Below are 14,255 nucleotides of genomic sequence, written 5' to 3' on the forward strand. Positions count from 1 at the left end.
GTAATGGATGTGAATATATACTTAAAAGTGCAATAAATTTACTTGTTCAAACGTTTTTCTGATGCCTTTTTATTCATTTCGACGAACGTTTACAAAATACGAATCAAAAAAAAAAAAATGACGAAAGACTTGGAGACAAACTTAACTGAACGATTCACATCAGGGACAAGCCGGTTTAATGTCGGGCTGTTTCTTCGGAGGACCACCGAATCTCTTCGTCAACTGAATGATTCTATCGGCCTCGCGAATGCCGCTCAGTCTCGCGCCGTGAACCGTACTGTAGTGACCGGGTATCGTCGCTTCTCCGGCGAAAAATAGAATCGGCGCGACGGGTTCGCAGGAGCCTGAGTACGAAAACAATGCCACAAGATGATAAGATACACTTCGCTAACAACAAGTTTAAATGTATTTATGAAAAATATTCGAACCTGGAACAGGACTAGCCAAGTCGCACTGATGCCCCACTGTGCTGTTGAGCGCCATGTAACTGTAAGATCCCGCGAAATACTGATCCATGCACCACTTGCTGCGTAGTAAATTAGTGGGATAAGGCAGAGTCGGATCTCCCGTGAACTGTCTCAATAATCGAGTGATCGACTCGACGACCTCCTCGTCGGAGGCCAGTTCCATGTCCGAAGCTTCTTTACCGCTGACCCAGGCGCAGAGCACGTGCTGCGAGCCCGTCAGCTCCTCGATATGTGAAATACCTGAAAATAAAACGATTTGTTCAACGTGGAGAGCAATGCAAATTCAAATCGTAAATCGTTGTATACCTTTGAGCCAATCACACCTATCCGCCAGCTCGGTGGCCGACCAAGCGAAGCGAATGCTGCCCTCGTGCCAGACCCAGAAGGGCCGCTCGTACTCGAGGAAGATTTTGTTGACGAATCCGTAGCCGAGATTCTCGATCGCCTTGACCTTTTCCACGGGCAGCGCCGGGCAGAAGAGCGACTTGTGCTGGTGCTTGAGCACGCCCAGCGGCACCGTGACGATCACGTAGTCGGCCTGGAACTCCTCGCCGTCCTGGCACTTGACCAGGGCTCGCGGGCACGACTCGCTTATGGTGCCCCACCGGATGCAGCTCACGGGCTTGCAGTACTTGAGGGCGCAGCTGGGAATGTCGCGCAGCAGCGGGGCCAAAATACCCACGTAGCCCAGTGGCACCCGAACCCGACCTCCGGGAATCTCGACGTAGCTGCCGAACTGATCGGCCGAGACCAGGGACAGATCGTCGCCGCATCGACAGCGCACGCAGTTCGTCAAGCCGTACATGACGCGCGCGGCGTCGTACCTACGTAGCCCGCGTGTAGTTTTTTTCATTTCAAATATCATAAGCACTCAATTGTTCTCGTCCACTCACCTCTGCTCCTCGGGAAAATTATGAATCTCCTGCTGGATTCTGATCCCCATGAAACTCAGCAAGTCGCCGTGATTTCGACCGCAGCCCAGAGTGAACAGGGCCACGGCCTGCTGCTCGATCTGTCGAAACGCGTGGTAGGCCGTCACGCTCACCGGCAAATCGATGGCTCGGCCCTCGCTCGTGCAGAAGAGCCCCTTGCTCTGATCCAGCCTGATTAATGGCGACTTGAGCAGACCCTCTTGGGCGGCTAATGTGAATGCCGGATTTGCCAGGCAGCCCCCCTCGATCCAAGTCGCACCCATCTCAGCGACCACGTCGCCCAGCCAGCACGAGTGAATTCGGCCACCTGGCCTGCATTAGGTAATTGCGATGAAATTTTCTCTCATTTCCAAGAGGTCGCTGCAACGAAGTAAAGTAGCCTACCGATGAGTGGCTTCGAGGATTGTGACATTTTTCAGGCCGCACTGCGACAACCGATGAGCGGCAGACAGGCCGGCCATTCCGGCGCCGATCACGACGACCGTCGGCTCTGGATTGCACGGATCGAGCATGCACGGATCCAACTGGCAGGTATCGAATTTCGTTAATTTCGTACAGGCCGGCAGTGCATTTTTTTCCGTCCCCTCGTTTTTCCATAATGCGAATCGTCTGTAATGTAATTTTTCTTACTTACGCGAGATCGATTTACTCGATTTATGGCCTTTATGAATGATAATTTTATAATGGTTCACCTGTCTGAGAAGAATTTGAGTACCCGAATAGATTGCCGGGATTTATTGACAAGCATCTCATTGAATACGAATTTTAATTTTAAACGACTTTTACCGCATAAGGTAATATTTTTATAGTTGAAAATACGACTGCGTCTATAACGGATTAACTAACCAAAAATTGGTTGATGTACGACGAACAGAGAAGTACACTGCGGTCAAGCCAACTTCAGAGTACATACAATTTTATAAACAATTTTTTGATTTTTGATATTCGGTAAGCTCAAGTAAAAACCATATTTAATCTTTATACAATAGAAAAAAACCAGAACTAAGATGAGATTTAAAATAGGATTGATGAACAAACATACAATGTGTTTATTCTTATACGAAATTATTATGCTGTTTGTCGGACCAACTAGATCGCTGATTTTCGTGTATAAATTGAACGATATCTCGATGATCATTGAAAATTTGATTGAATAGAATCATTTTGGGATAAAATTCATGTATAGCCACATAAAAAAACTTAATTGTACGATTTACAAAAAAAGTTTAAATCTCCACACATATCCATTCTCAATTGAAGTTCAGCATCCTCTTACCTTTATTTTTTACCAAATTGATCGATATTATATCAAATGCATACTTCAAAGCATTTTGATTCAAAATTTTGCATCTAGAGAAAATTATAAATTTATACAAATAATTTCAAGTCAATTTTTACAACGTGTTTTTATTATCCATAAATATAATTGATAATGAATAGTCTACAATATGTCGATAAATGCCATTACATACTAAATAAAGAAATTTATGAGATGAACTTTTTCACATAATGAAGTATTTTTAACGATTGACTTCAGCAATTTTCAAGCAAAAAAGGTGAAATCAATCAACTTTTTTCATTTTAATTGAACATCATGAAAATTAGAAATTTTAAAATATCATTTAACAACATACAGAAACCTTTGCTTTATGATATTCTGTACGAAAATGAGTTTTTAACAAATTTTAAAATGTTCATGGTCACACATAATCTAAAATATTTTGATTGATTTTTTCAAAAAAGGAGATGTATGATCTTTATTAATTAGTATTATGTTATCGCTTATTCTATCGCGAAGGTCGAATTTTGTTTGTCGTTATCCATTTCTAAAATTTTAATTTTTTTCGTCATTTCTCCAGGTTTCTGTAGCAATTTCGGGATTGATATTGTTTCACCGTTTTGATGATTGATACTTTTTACAATATCAGAAGCTTGAGTACTGATTTCATTCCATGCGAAATCTATATCGTCTTGAATCGTATAACGACTGCATACGACAAACCGAATTAAAAATTTGTCTTTGTATGCACCAGGAATCACGTATATTTTTCTTCTTGCCATCAATTTTCCAAGAAGTTTTTCAGTTAAAGTATTTTCACCCTAAATTTTACATCGATATTTTATATTTAATCATTTAATCATTTAATCATTTATAAAATATTCAAGAAAATATCAACGTTACAAACCTTCAATCTAAAGCAAACCAAACCCATTTTAGACTCCACGGCGATTTCAAATCTTTCATCCTCTTCGATGAATTTTCGGAAATTATTTGCTAATTCAATAGTTCTTCTTATGTATGTCCTTAGACCTTCAGCGCCATATAGTCTCAAAACAAACCATAACTTCAAAGCTCGGAAACGCCTGCCTAATGGTATTTGCCAGTGCTAAAAATGTCAAGCGTAAAATAAAAGATCAGTAATCTGTTGGTGATAAATATACCAATTTTAAATATAACGCATCAGTTTTAGAGGAAATACTTTTTATTGAATGGCTATACGGTAATAGAATTTTTAATTAACCTACCCTGAAATCAGGTACTGTTCCTTTCTTATTGTCCGCTAAATATATTCTTTCGACATTGAATGCTTCAGTCAAGTGTCTAGCATCCTTGACCCTAGAAAAGTATTAAAATCATTTCATATTCAACTTAATTTGAAGTACAACAATTAAAAACATGTCTAATTGCATATACGATAAATGTAAACGCGCTTCGAGAAAAAAATGTTTACTTACCATAAAGCTGAACAGTCAAAGTTAACCAGTAACCATTTGTGAGGATTGAAATTGAATGAATCGGCATACTGAACGCCACTCATTAGATAACGATACTCAGGACAAACGAATGCCGCTCCTTAGATAATTTTAATGATTAAATTGCATTTGTCGAAAGAGAACCGCATGAAAAAAATATATACCTGCATAAGCTGCATCGATGTGTAACCAGATATTATATTCTTTGCAAATCGGACCGATCTCATCTAAATTATCGAAAGCGCACGTCGGAGTAGTACCTAGAGTTGCCACGACAAAACATGGTATTAGACCGTCCTCAATATCTTTCTTTATGAATTTCAAAAGAGTTTCTCCTCTTAAACTACAATTGTCATCGGTTGGCAAGAGTCGCATTAACATCGATCCAAGTCGTCCACTTTTTTCTACACTTGAATTCGATTGATCTAAAATTTAAAAAAACGTAAGTTTTCCATTTTCAGTAAAAATAAAAAGCTATAAACTGAAAATGTAGTAATCTTTTGATATTTGTATTTAGTTTGGCAACAATTTTCAGAAAGTACTAAAAAAATAGTATCGTTTTAGATAAAAATGTTACTGGTTCCCATAGGAAATGCTCGACATTTTATGAATAGTTAAGATAAAACCAGCCAACGAATTATAAAGTATTTTGAAATAATTTAAATGGTCATTTTGGTCAAATGGCCATTATTAATGTTTTTTTATTTAAATTAAATTTTAAATAAAAAAACTTCAGATTATTATTATCTAGTTAATTCTAAACTATTTTTATAAAATGAATGTAAAACTAAATGATTGCAACATACTATTGGTTATTTAAGATAAAAAGTACATTAGAAATATCACGTTCGTATTTTAAGATTTTTCTTTCGTATAATATTATATTTTTAAAAGCAATGCGTTCAATTTAGGTTTTTCTATACCTGATGTGTAAGCGACCAATTTGGATCTAATAGTTCCTTCATCCAGTTCAGAATGCTCTTTAATGCGACTGACGGTTATTTCTCTTGATGCTAGTAAGCCCACAAGTGTTGCTTCACTCGCAGATCCCTACATTTTTTAAATAAAATTACAAGATAATTTATTTATTAGCAATCTAACTTGAATATCATTTTTTTCAATTTATTTTGACAGTAAAAATATTACCCTACTTTAGAAATATATTTACAAATTATACTCTCTTAAATAAAAAATAATGATAAATTATTTTTAGAACTAGCAAAAGTTTTATTGTAACTATATACTGAAATTAAACACCAACCTGTAAAACACCACCACCAGGACCTTCATCGGAGTTAAGAAACTTTTTTGGAAGACCAAGCAATTGTCCCAACCAATCCATAGTAATCATTTCTAGCTCCGTGCAAGCAGGTGAAGCTATCCAGGAAAATCCGATACATCCAATCCCGGCACTTAATATTTCTCCAACGATAGCTGGATATGAATTTGCGGTAGGGTAATAGGCATGAAAGTGCGGGGAATTCCAATGAGTAATCTATAAATGAACGTTTGGAAAAAAATTAAAAAATTGTTACTTTTGTACAATAAAAATATATCAAAAATAAAAAAAGATAAGAATAAAAATATTCTTATTTCTTTTTTGGGACAATTTTTTGACTTGATATTTATTGAAATTTTACGTGTATTGAAATAAAAAATAAAAAACATCATCTATTTCCTACAAACATTTTTAAATACTTCTCAAAAATTAAATCAATCAAAACTCACCCCAGGCATTATCTTATTTTCAATGTCTGCAACGAGATCTTTCCAAGATTCTGGAACTTCAGGAGCTTGTTTCGGCAGTAAATTAAGTAAATAACCAGGTTGAACATTCGGAAGTACTTCACGTTCACGCAAACTTTCATTGTAATCAGCTACATAATCGATCATGAATTTTCCAAAATCACGAAAATCTTGCGATTCCATGTTTATAGTAACTCTAGCACATGTATAGAAATCGAAAAAAAATTTAAATATTTAGCCACTCAAAACTCTTAGAGCGGAGCGAATAATTTTTATACTACTCAACGTTCCACAGTCGACTGACGGTATGCTCGAGTTGTGAAGAATATTTAGCTGAGGTAAACTTTCTACTTTCTCTGTGCTCTCCGATGAAATATAATTTTAGTCAATCGGAAATATGAAGATGCGCAAAAAACAAAATGATTATCGAGCAATATTATATGAAAATGACGTTCTATTTTTTACTTTAATTTACCCAAATATTTCACTAAATCAAATAAAATATAATATTTCATAAGTTGAAAAAGTGATACGTGCACTTCATTTTTACCGTTAAAAAACAGCTATTTGAGAGTTTTAAATGAAAAAAAAATTGATATCAAGAGTCTGCCTTGAACATGATATTTCAACTGCATCATTCATTTCTTTTATAGGTCCTACTGACCTGTTTTTATTACGCACATAATTTTTCTAAGCATAACATCTCTTCACGGAATAAACTCACATGTTCATTGTGTAATTTACTCATTCTTAGAGCTACTAAAAGCATTAATTGTTTGATAAATGTTAGAATACTAAATATCCAAAGATTCATACGTAATTTTTTAAGTAGTTTTCTTATTTTTATAGTAACATCAAATTAATGGCAATATTACATACATTTTTTGTTAAATCATTTATGATTAAAGTTATGGAATAATTTTAATAAAAAAACCGGTAGTTCGAAGCAAATTAAAAATGTTCCATTCGAGGTGACAGAACCTTGAGCGGATCTCGGGAGTTTACCGGTGTCACGTAAAATTCTGTAATATATTTACTTTCAAGCATCGTAAAATCCGTTAAGATTTAATTTCATTCATCTGGTAGTATTCTGCGCTCATTTTGAAAATACTACTATCATGACGCGCGTGCTAGGATTTAATCAGAAACATTCATCGACATAATGTGCAGGAAAATTTATACCTGCGCAAACGTAGAAACCCGGAGTGATTCAAAACCCGTGTTTACCAAAAAAGTTTCCTATTAGTCAAAGAAATTTGTAATCTTGGCCTGTGATATTTATTCAAAAAGATCTTTATGATTTTCATTTAATTTTTTAATAATGTTCAAAAAGTTAGTTATGGAATAGATTAATTTCAAGTTCAAAATTCATAATTAGATTTTAATTTTTCAAAAAAGATTTGAAACTGGTTTAGTGGCTGTAATAGACGTTTTCAAACGATTCAATTTTTCTTTTCTCTTCAAAGTCAGTTCCAGCTAACAGTCAGTTTAAAGAGCTTAGAGTCTAATATTAAAAAAAAACTGAACTCTTTTTTTGATAAGAGATTTTACCCTTAATAAATAATTGGTCGATGAATTGATCAGTTCATTATTTCAAAATATATTTAAGATTTTCATACAAAAATAATTTTTTTTTAATTTGTTTTCTATTCTCTGCCGTATTTGAAAAATATTATGTAACGTTGTTATTGATATATGATATACACTTAAATTAAAATCATAATGTATTTAATTCCACCAAAAATTCTAATTTTTTAAATATTCGATCATTTGTAGTGGTTGAGTGAAGAAAAATCCTTTACAATCAAGTTGGCTAATTTTGACGTATCTAATCTCACTTTTGATAAATAAAAAAGAAATTGACCAATCGCAGAAAAGCGTTACTTTAATACAAAAACCTGGGTTATTATTATTTATTTTTCGAAATAAAAATAATCACATTCATAGGAGGGAGCTTTTGGCAGTGCTTTTTGCACCTATTGTCGCACAATGAAATAATGTAAGCTTCAACATTGAAAAACCAATTGCCCAATTAGCAGTGCATTTATTGCTTGTGAGTTTTAATTAGAAATTCAATGATATTCAACCCTTTGAAAATTCTAATATAAAGTCAATGAAGCTAATTTCATTTGATTTGGACATTAAAGTTTTTACTGGAAATGTATTATGTCTTTCATGCACACACATTATCATAGTATGAATAATTAAATTAACGCCTACAAATAGGCAATCAAACCTACACACATGCATTCTACACACATCTTTGTAGAAGATCATGTATAATGTTAGGCCACTTGTATTTTTGTTGTTTTTCTTCAAATTTTCGTAAAATAAACATCATTTGTTTCATTCAATCAAAGGTTTTTTTTGTAAAATTAAATCATTCAATTCATTTTTGAGCAAATATGAGGTTTTAAGCAAAAATTGGGACAGAATCCTTTGAATAAACATACATTTTATAGAGATATTCGCTCAAAAGTTTTTGCGAAGCTTATAAAATTAGAATTTTTAGACTCGCAAAATTACACTTGTATGAATGATTTTTTTTTATCAATGTGAAAAATAAGTGTATAATTAAAGCAAAGCCCTTAAATTGAAAATCGACTTCCATATTTCTGCTTAGTGTTTAATGTGGAATATAGGCGTTTCAGCCCAAGGGTCCCAGCGAGGCGGCCGCACGGCACTTTTAGGCGAAATTGCTTAATTTCTATCTCGCTGTAAAACCCCCTAAACGCACTCAAAAAAAATATGTGACATATGATTTCGATTGGAAATTTCTTCAGCTTTCGATTGAGACTACTTTAAAAAATCTTAAAAATGCGCTTTTTGAGATATTTAATGTTAAAAGTTTTTTTACAATTTTCCGTAGAAAATGGAAAATTTTCAAAAATCTGACTTCGCCATTGGAAAGCTGAAGAAATTTCCAATCGAAATCATATGTCACATATTTTTTTAGTGCGTTTTGGGGGTTTTACAGCGAGATAGAAATTAAGCAATTTCGCCTAAAAGTGCCGTGCGGCCGCCGCGCTGGGACACTTGGGCTGAAACGCCTCATATATGTTTTCTTACTATGGACTTTGATCAAGTCATCAAAGAAAGCGAACGACGAGAAGAACCATTGCATATGATGAGGAACACATTTGTTAATCAGTCGATTAAAGAATATAGTCCTTCAAATGTAATTAGTTGAAATGGATATAATTATTCCAAAAACACACTTGAGCTAGTTATGACACTTTAATTTTACATTTGTTTATTAAATGGTTGTAAGTTTCAACTTCTACTAACTTAAGTTGATTAGTTTGATTCAATATCATTTTTTCTTATTTGTAGAGTCTTCTGTAAAATGGTTTTCATATAATATACAAACACTTTCAATAGCTTAAATTACTGCTCAAATATGAGATTCAAATACATATTTACAATTGTCAATAATCATTCCTTGCCCATCAATTGGGGAACGCGTGACTTTATGACCTTCGTGTATACTTCTTTTCTGACCCAAAGCAAATGATATTCAAGTCCGATTTTTCTCGCGCATTTGTCACATACCTAACCTTTGCGACCTTCGTGTACTGTCCTTTGGTGCGAAAGTAAAGTCCATTTTTGTCCAAATTTCTTATCGCAATTGTCACACGCAAAATCTCTGCGACCTTCGTGTACTATCTTTTGGTGCCTGATCAATTGCACATTTTATCCAAATTTCTTCTCGCATCCGTCACATGCGTAATCTTTACGATCATCGTGAACTGTCCTTTGATGTCTGATTAAATCCGTTACAAGTCCAAATTTTTTCTTGCAATCACATATGTAATCTTTGCAACCTTCGTGTACTGCCCTTTGATGCTTCAACAAATCTGATTTTTGTCCAAATTTCTTCTCACACTTATCACATGCAAAATCTTTGCGTCCTTCGTGGACTGTCTTTTGGTGGATAAGCAGATGCACTTTTTGTCCAAATTTTTTTTCGCAATTGTCGCAAGCGTAATCTTTGCGACCTTCGTGTACTATCTTTTGGTGCCTCAACAAATCTGGTTTTATTAAAAATTTTTTCTCGCACTTGTCGCATGCAAAATCTTTACGACCATCATGGAATGCCTTTTGGTGTAAAACCAAAGTCGATTTATGTCTAAATTTCTTTTCGCATTTGACACATGCATAATTTTTGCGACCTTCATGAACTGTCCTGTGGTGATACAGTAAACTCGATTTTTGTTTAAATTTCTTCTCGCAATCGTCGCATGCGAAATCTTCACGACCTTCATGTACTATCCTGTGGTGCAAAAGCAAATATGATTTACCTCCAAATTTCTTATCGCAAGTATCGCATACGTAATCTTTCCGGTCTTCGTGCACTGCCTTTCGGTGGTAGAGCAAACTCGGTTTTTGTGTAAATTTCTTCTCGCACTTGTCGCATGCAAAATCTTTCCGGCCTTCGTGGACTGTATTTTGATGGTAAAGCAAATTATATTTTTGTCCAAATTTCTTTTCGCACTTATCGCATCCGTAATCTTTGCGACCAGCGTGGATTGTTTTTTGGTGTTTTATCAAATTGTTTCGTTGCCCAAATTTTTTCTCGCACTTGTCACAAGCATAATCTTTTCGACCTTCGTGGACCGTTTTTACGTGCAAGAGCAAACTGCTTTTATATCCAAATTTTTTCTCGCATTTGTCGCATTCAAAATCTTTGCAACCTTCGTGTACTGCCCTTTGGTGCCTGATCAAACGTAATTTTTGTCCAAATTTCGTTTCACACTTATCACATGCGTAATCTTTACGACCTGCGTGGACTGTCTTCTGGTGAACGAACAAATCATATTTATTTCTAAATTTCTTCCCGCACTTGTCACAAGCGAAATTTTTGGGACCCTCATGGACTGTTTTTATATGTATGAGTAAACTATTTTTACTGTCAAATCTCTTCGCGCATATTTCACATAAGTGATTTTTAAAAACTTCATGGAATATTTTTTTGTGTTTGAGTAAAGTTAATTTATTTTCAAATTTTCTCTCGCACTTGTCGCATGTAATATCTTTGCGGCTTTTGTGTACTGATATTTGGTGTCTACTTAACTGACTTCGGAACTCAAATTTTTTCTCGCACTTGTCACATGCGTAATTTTTTTGTTCACTGTGAATTGTGTCTCGATGTGTTATCATACTTGATTCTAGTGTAAATGCCTCTTGACAAATTTTACACACGTGTTGTTTGTCGTCCGAAATAACAAAGTCGTGTTCACTTAAATTATTTTTCGAGACAACTTTTTCGGATTTCTTTTGAATTTTATCCATTTTGGGGTCTTAATTGAACAATAGATCTTTCTATTTACTACCGCGAAATATGAATATATAAAATTTAGCTTTTGGTGTTATGGCTTGTTTCATCGGGAAAGACAACGTTCAAACTAGTTTATGTTCGTTTACAATCAAGTTACCGATTCGTCTATTTATACGTCGATCTTACAACATTCAAAACAATTCAAAATTCTGATTTGACGAAGATTCCTTGTAGGAAATTTTTTACCTTCCTCAAAGTCCTCACAGACAATAAAGAGTTCACATCAAAAACATTGAGTAAATAGATTCGTACACACTATACAAGTGCATAATAAAAAAATTTGGATATTTATTAAAAAATTTGCTGCCCCGAATCCATGGTGTGATTGGCGTGCCCAATAACCCGTGACTATGTATTAGTAATGCTCGACCTCCTATCATCAAAGCCATATAATATATAAGAACAAGGTGTCTCTTATTTCTCAAAGTTAAAAAAAGTATTTTTCCCACTCTAACCTAAAATACGCAACTTTGCCGCTAATTTTAGGCTCTCGTAGGAAAAAATAGTATCTCAAACTGGTGCAGATATGGTTTTTTAACAAAACTCGTTACAGCACTCGTTGAGAAATATACTATCATTAGGTTAAGACCCAAGGGAATTTCGGAAAGTCTTGTTTGTATCGCAATATTTGTTTTCAAATGTTACTGTTTTACATTTTCTATTTAAGACAAAAATCGATAATTCATACGGTAAACCCCATTTCTATCGTAAATTTAAAAAGAGCGGAATATTTTTCGTTTAGATATGCATATTGTTTGTTTTTTTTGACAAGATAATTTTATGGGTGCTAAAGTTAGAAAAAAAACTTCATTTAACCTAAAATTACACCTTTAGTTATACTTGATATAAAATATTAATACTTTTTTCTAATGATGATGCATGTGCACAAAGTTTTTGTGTGTTTATTGATTATTATTCATTTTTTTAACCTTAAAAAGAAGTATTTCAAGCCTTGAGTCGTAAAAATCTCGCAAATATATAAGAAAAAACATATTCTGAACATTAAGCTGATCAATAATAGGAAATTATTCCACTTGGTAAGGTCGCATCTGTCGCACCAAATCTTAAATGGTTTGATATTATAATGAAATACATCTGCTTGCACTTGCATGATTACGTACTTTCCGAGAATTTCACTTGAGGAAATAAAATTACAACATTTTAATGTTATAGGGTTTAATTAATTATTCAATGTATTTATAAAAATTTTTATAACAATAAGTTGGTAGCAACGTATTTGTGTAGTTCATATTTTTTCATTCTTACAATTTTATTATAATTCTTAGAAATCCAAAATTTAAAGTCAAAAACAACTTTTGGAATTTAAAAATTGTCTTATTAAATTCATCAATAATTATTTCAAATGTGGTGGTTATCGAATATTTTGTACAATGTGAATTTGATTACGATGTGAAAATTTCAAAAACGAGTTTTAAAACTAGCGCAGTCAATAAACTTGAGAAAATAACAGCTTTTTAAATTGATTAATACATATGTTACATATTATGTACTACAGTATTTAATTATACTTAATTTTATAATTTACTAACTTTACTTAGCCGGATTTTAGTCAAATCAGCGTGTTTTTTTTTTTTTTTTTTTTAATGATCGATAGTCAATGGAATATTTCACTTTACACTTTTAACCCTTTAAGAACGGTGTATCATGCATAGACCAATTTATTTTTGTTTGTTTTCCCTGTAGTCAAGTTTTAAACTTAACTAAGAAAGGATAACATACCCGTATGCAAAAGCAAAAATATATCCAATTTTTTTTTACGCAGAATTTGAGCGCAGCTACACGTTCCTACTTATGCACTTCGATTCAAGGACAATAATTACAAATTAGATAAAAAGAAGGTTTGTTCATATATTATATCACGTTAGTAAAAATAAATACAAATAAATACCAATAAATACTAATTAATTCTATATGCAACAATCATTCATTGTTTCAGTTATCGCATTAGACTGAATCAATTTATGAAAACGATCATCCCTTAATCAAAATAATAGCGTGAAAATAAAACTGTTTCAAAAACAAGTTAAAAAGACGTAGCCTTCCTTTGCTCTCTACCAGAAGCTTGCTGTCGACTTGAAAATTTCCCGAAACCATAAAACTCACTCCAGGCTTACATACTAACGTCTTTTGCACGCCAGAGTCACATAGGGGGGTTGATTATTCATAAATTAATTACCGTTCCTTAGTGTCCTTGAATATTTACTTTTACCCAGACTGCGAGACATGAAATCTGTGGCGCATATCGTAAATTTGCTTTTAGAGAATGACAGTTTATTGAATAAATAAGATAATGAAGTTAAGTAGGAAGTTTATCGTCTCTTTCAGGCAACGAATCGTATTAATAGACAACTTTATCCTTATTCAAACTATATTGAACAGATAAATTATTATATGGTTTTTTGAGCTTTGAAAAATGTAGTTTACTTTGTCGCAGAATACTTGGCAAAATTAATAAAAATGATGTAAAATTCAATACTTCAATTTTTACGAAATTTTTGAGAAAAAAAAACGCTCATTTCCATGTCTACCGATGTGTATATTTATAAAAATTATTTATGAAAAGAGTTGCGCAATTCAACAAGATGTACAAAGAAAGTAAACGATTCGTACGCCTCTGTTGCTAAGCAGTTTTGAGAGTACATTTCCATAGCAACGAACAGAATAGTACACGCCCCTACAGTTCAATATTTGCACCTCCTCTTTTCTTTCGTGCACGTGCTTTAGAATTGTGTGCGTATGGGCTTTTTATGTATTCACTCAAATTTGAGTTTGTGGTATAACTACGTACTTTATTTTTTATTTAACGATGTATTTTTGGTTGATGATGGGTATTGTTCGTGTATATAATTGATAAAATGTACTATTTCTTCAACGCTAAGGTCGATGATTCGTAACTTTGAAGCTCACTATCGGAGTACATTTACTGATTGCTGAAAGCTTTCAACGACTACATACATCCTTATACATATAAATAGATGGGTTTTATTGAACTTTTTA

The 14,255-nt window shown here is 33.8% G+C and overlaps 2 protein-coding genes across 2 annotated transcripts; both read right to left on the minus strand.

Moving 5' to 3' along the window:
* Window positions 1-159: 159 nt before the first annotated feature.
* On the minus strand, window positions 160-1,935 carry LOC106654757 (spermine oxidase). The gene is made up of 5 exons (XM_014374759.2): window positions 1,784-1,935; window positions 1,361-1,711; window positions 774-1,291; window positions 429-707; window positions 160-344 (listed from the first exon to the last, which is right to left on the minus strand). The coding sequence occupies exons 1-5, from the start codon at window positions 1,909-1,911 to the stop codon at window positions 160-162; spliced, it is 1,461 nt and encodes a 486-aa protein (XP_014230245.1). The 5' UTR covers window positions 1,912-1,935.
* A 1,115-nt stretch (window positions 1,936-3,050) lies between these two features.
* LOC106654798 (aromatic-L-amino-acid decarboxylase-like) lies at window positions 3,051-9,014 on the minus strand. Its single transcript, XM_014374822.2, has 9 exons — window positions 8,969-9,014; window positions 5,882-6,095; window positions 5,415-5,648; window positions 5,077-5,203; window positions 4,318-4,578; window positions 4,136-4,253; window positions 3,926-4,016; window positions 3,586-3,786; window positions 3,051-3,499 (listed from the first exon to the last, which is right to left on the minus strand). The coding sequence occupies exons 2-9, from the start codon at window positions 6,080-6,082 to the stop codon at window positions 3,182-3,184; spliced, it is 1,551 nt and encodes a 516-aa protein (XP_014230308.1). The 5' UTR covers window positions 6,083-6,095; window positions 8,969-9,014; the 3' UTR covers window positions 3,051-3,181.
* Between the last annotated feature and the right edge of the window lie 5,241 nt (window positions 9,015-14,255).

The sequence above is a fragment of the Trichogramma pretiosum genome, unplaced genomic scaffold, assembly GCF_000599845.2.
Source record: "Trichogramma pretiosum strain Unisexual culture from Peru unplaced genomic scaffold, Tpre_2.0 scaffold63, whole genome shotgun sequence".
In the NCBI taxonomy this organism is placed as follows: Eukaryota; Metazoa; Arthropoda; class Insecta; order Hymenoptera; family Trichogrammatidae; genus Trichogramma; species Trichogramma pretiosum.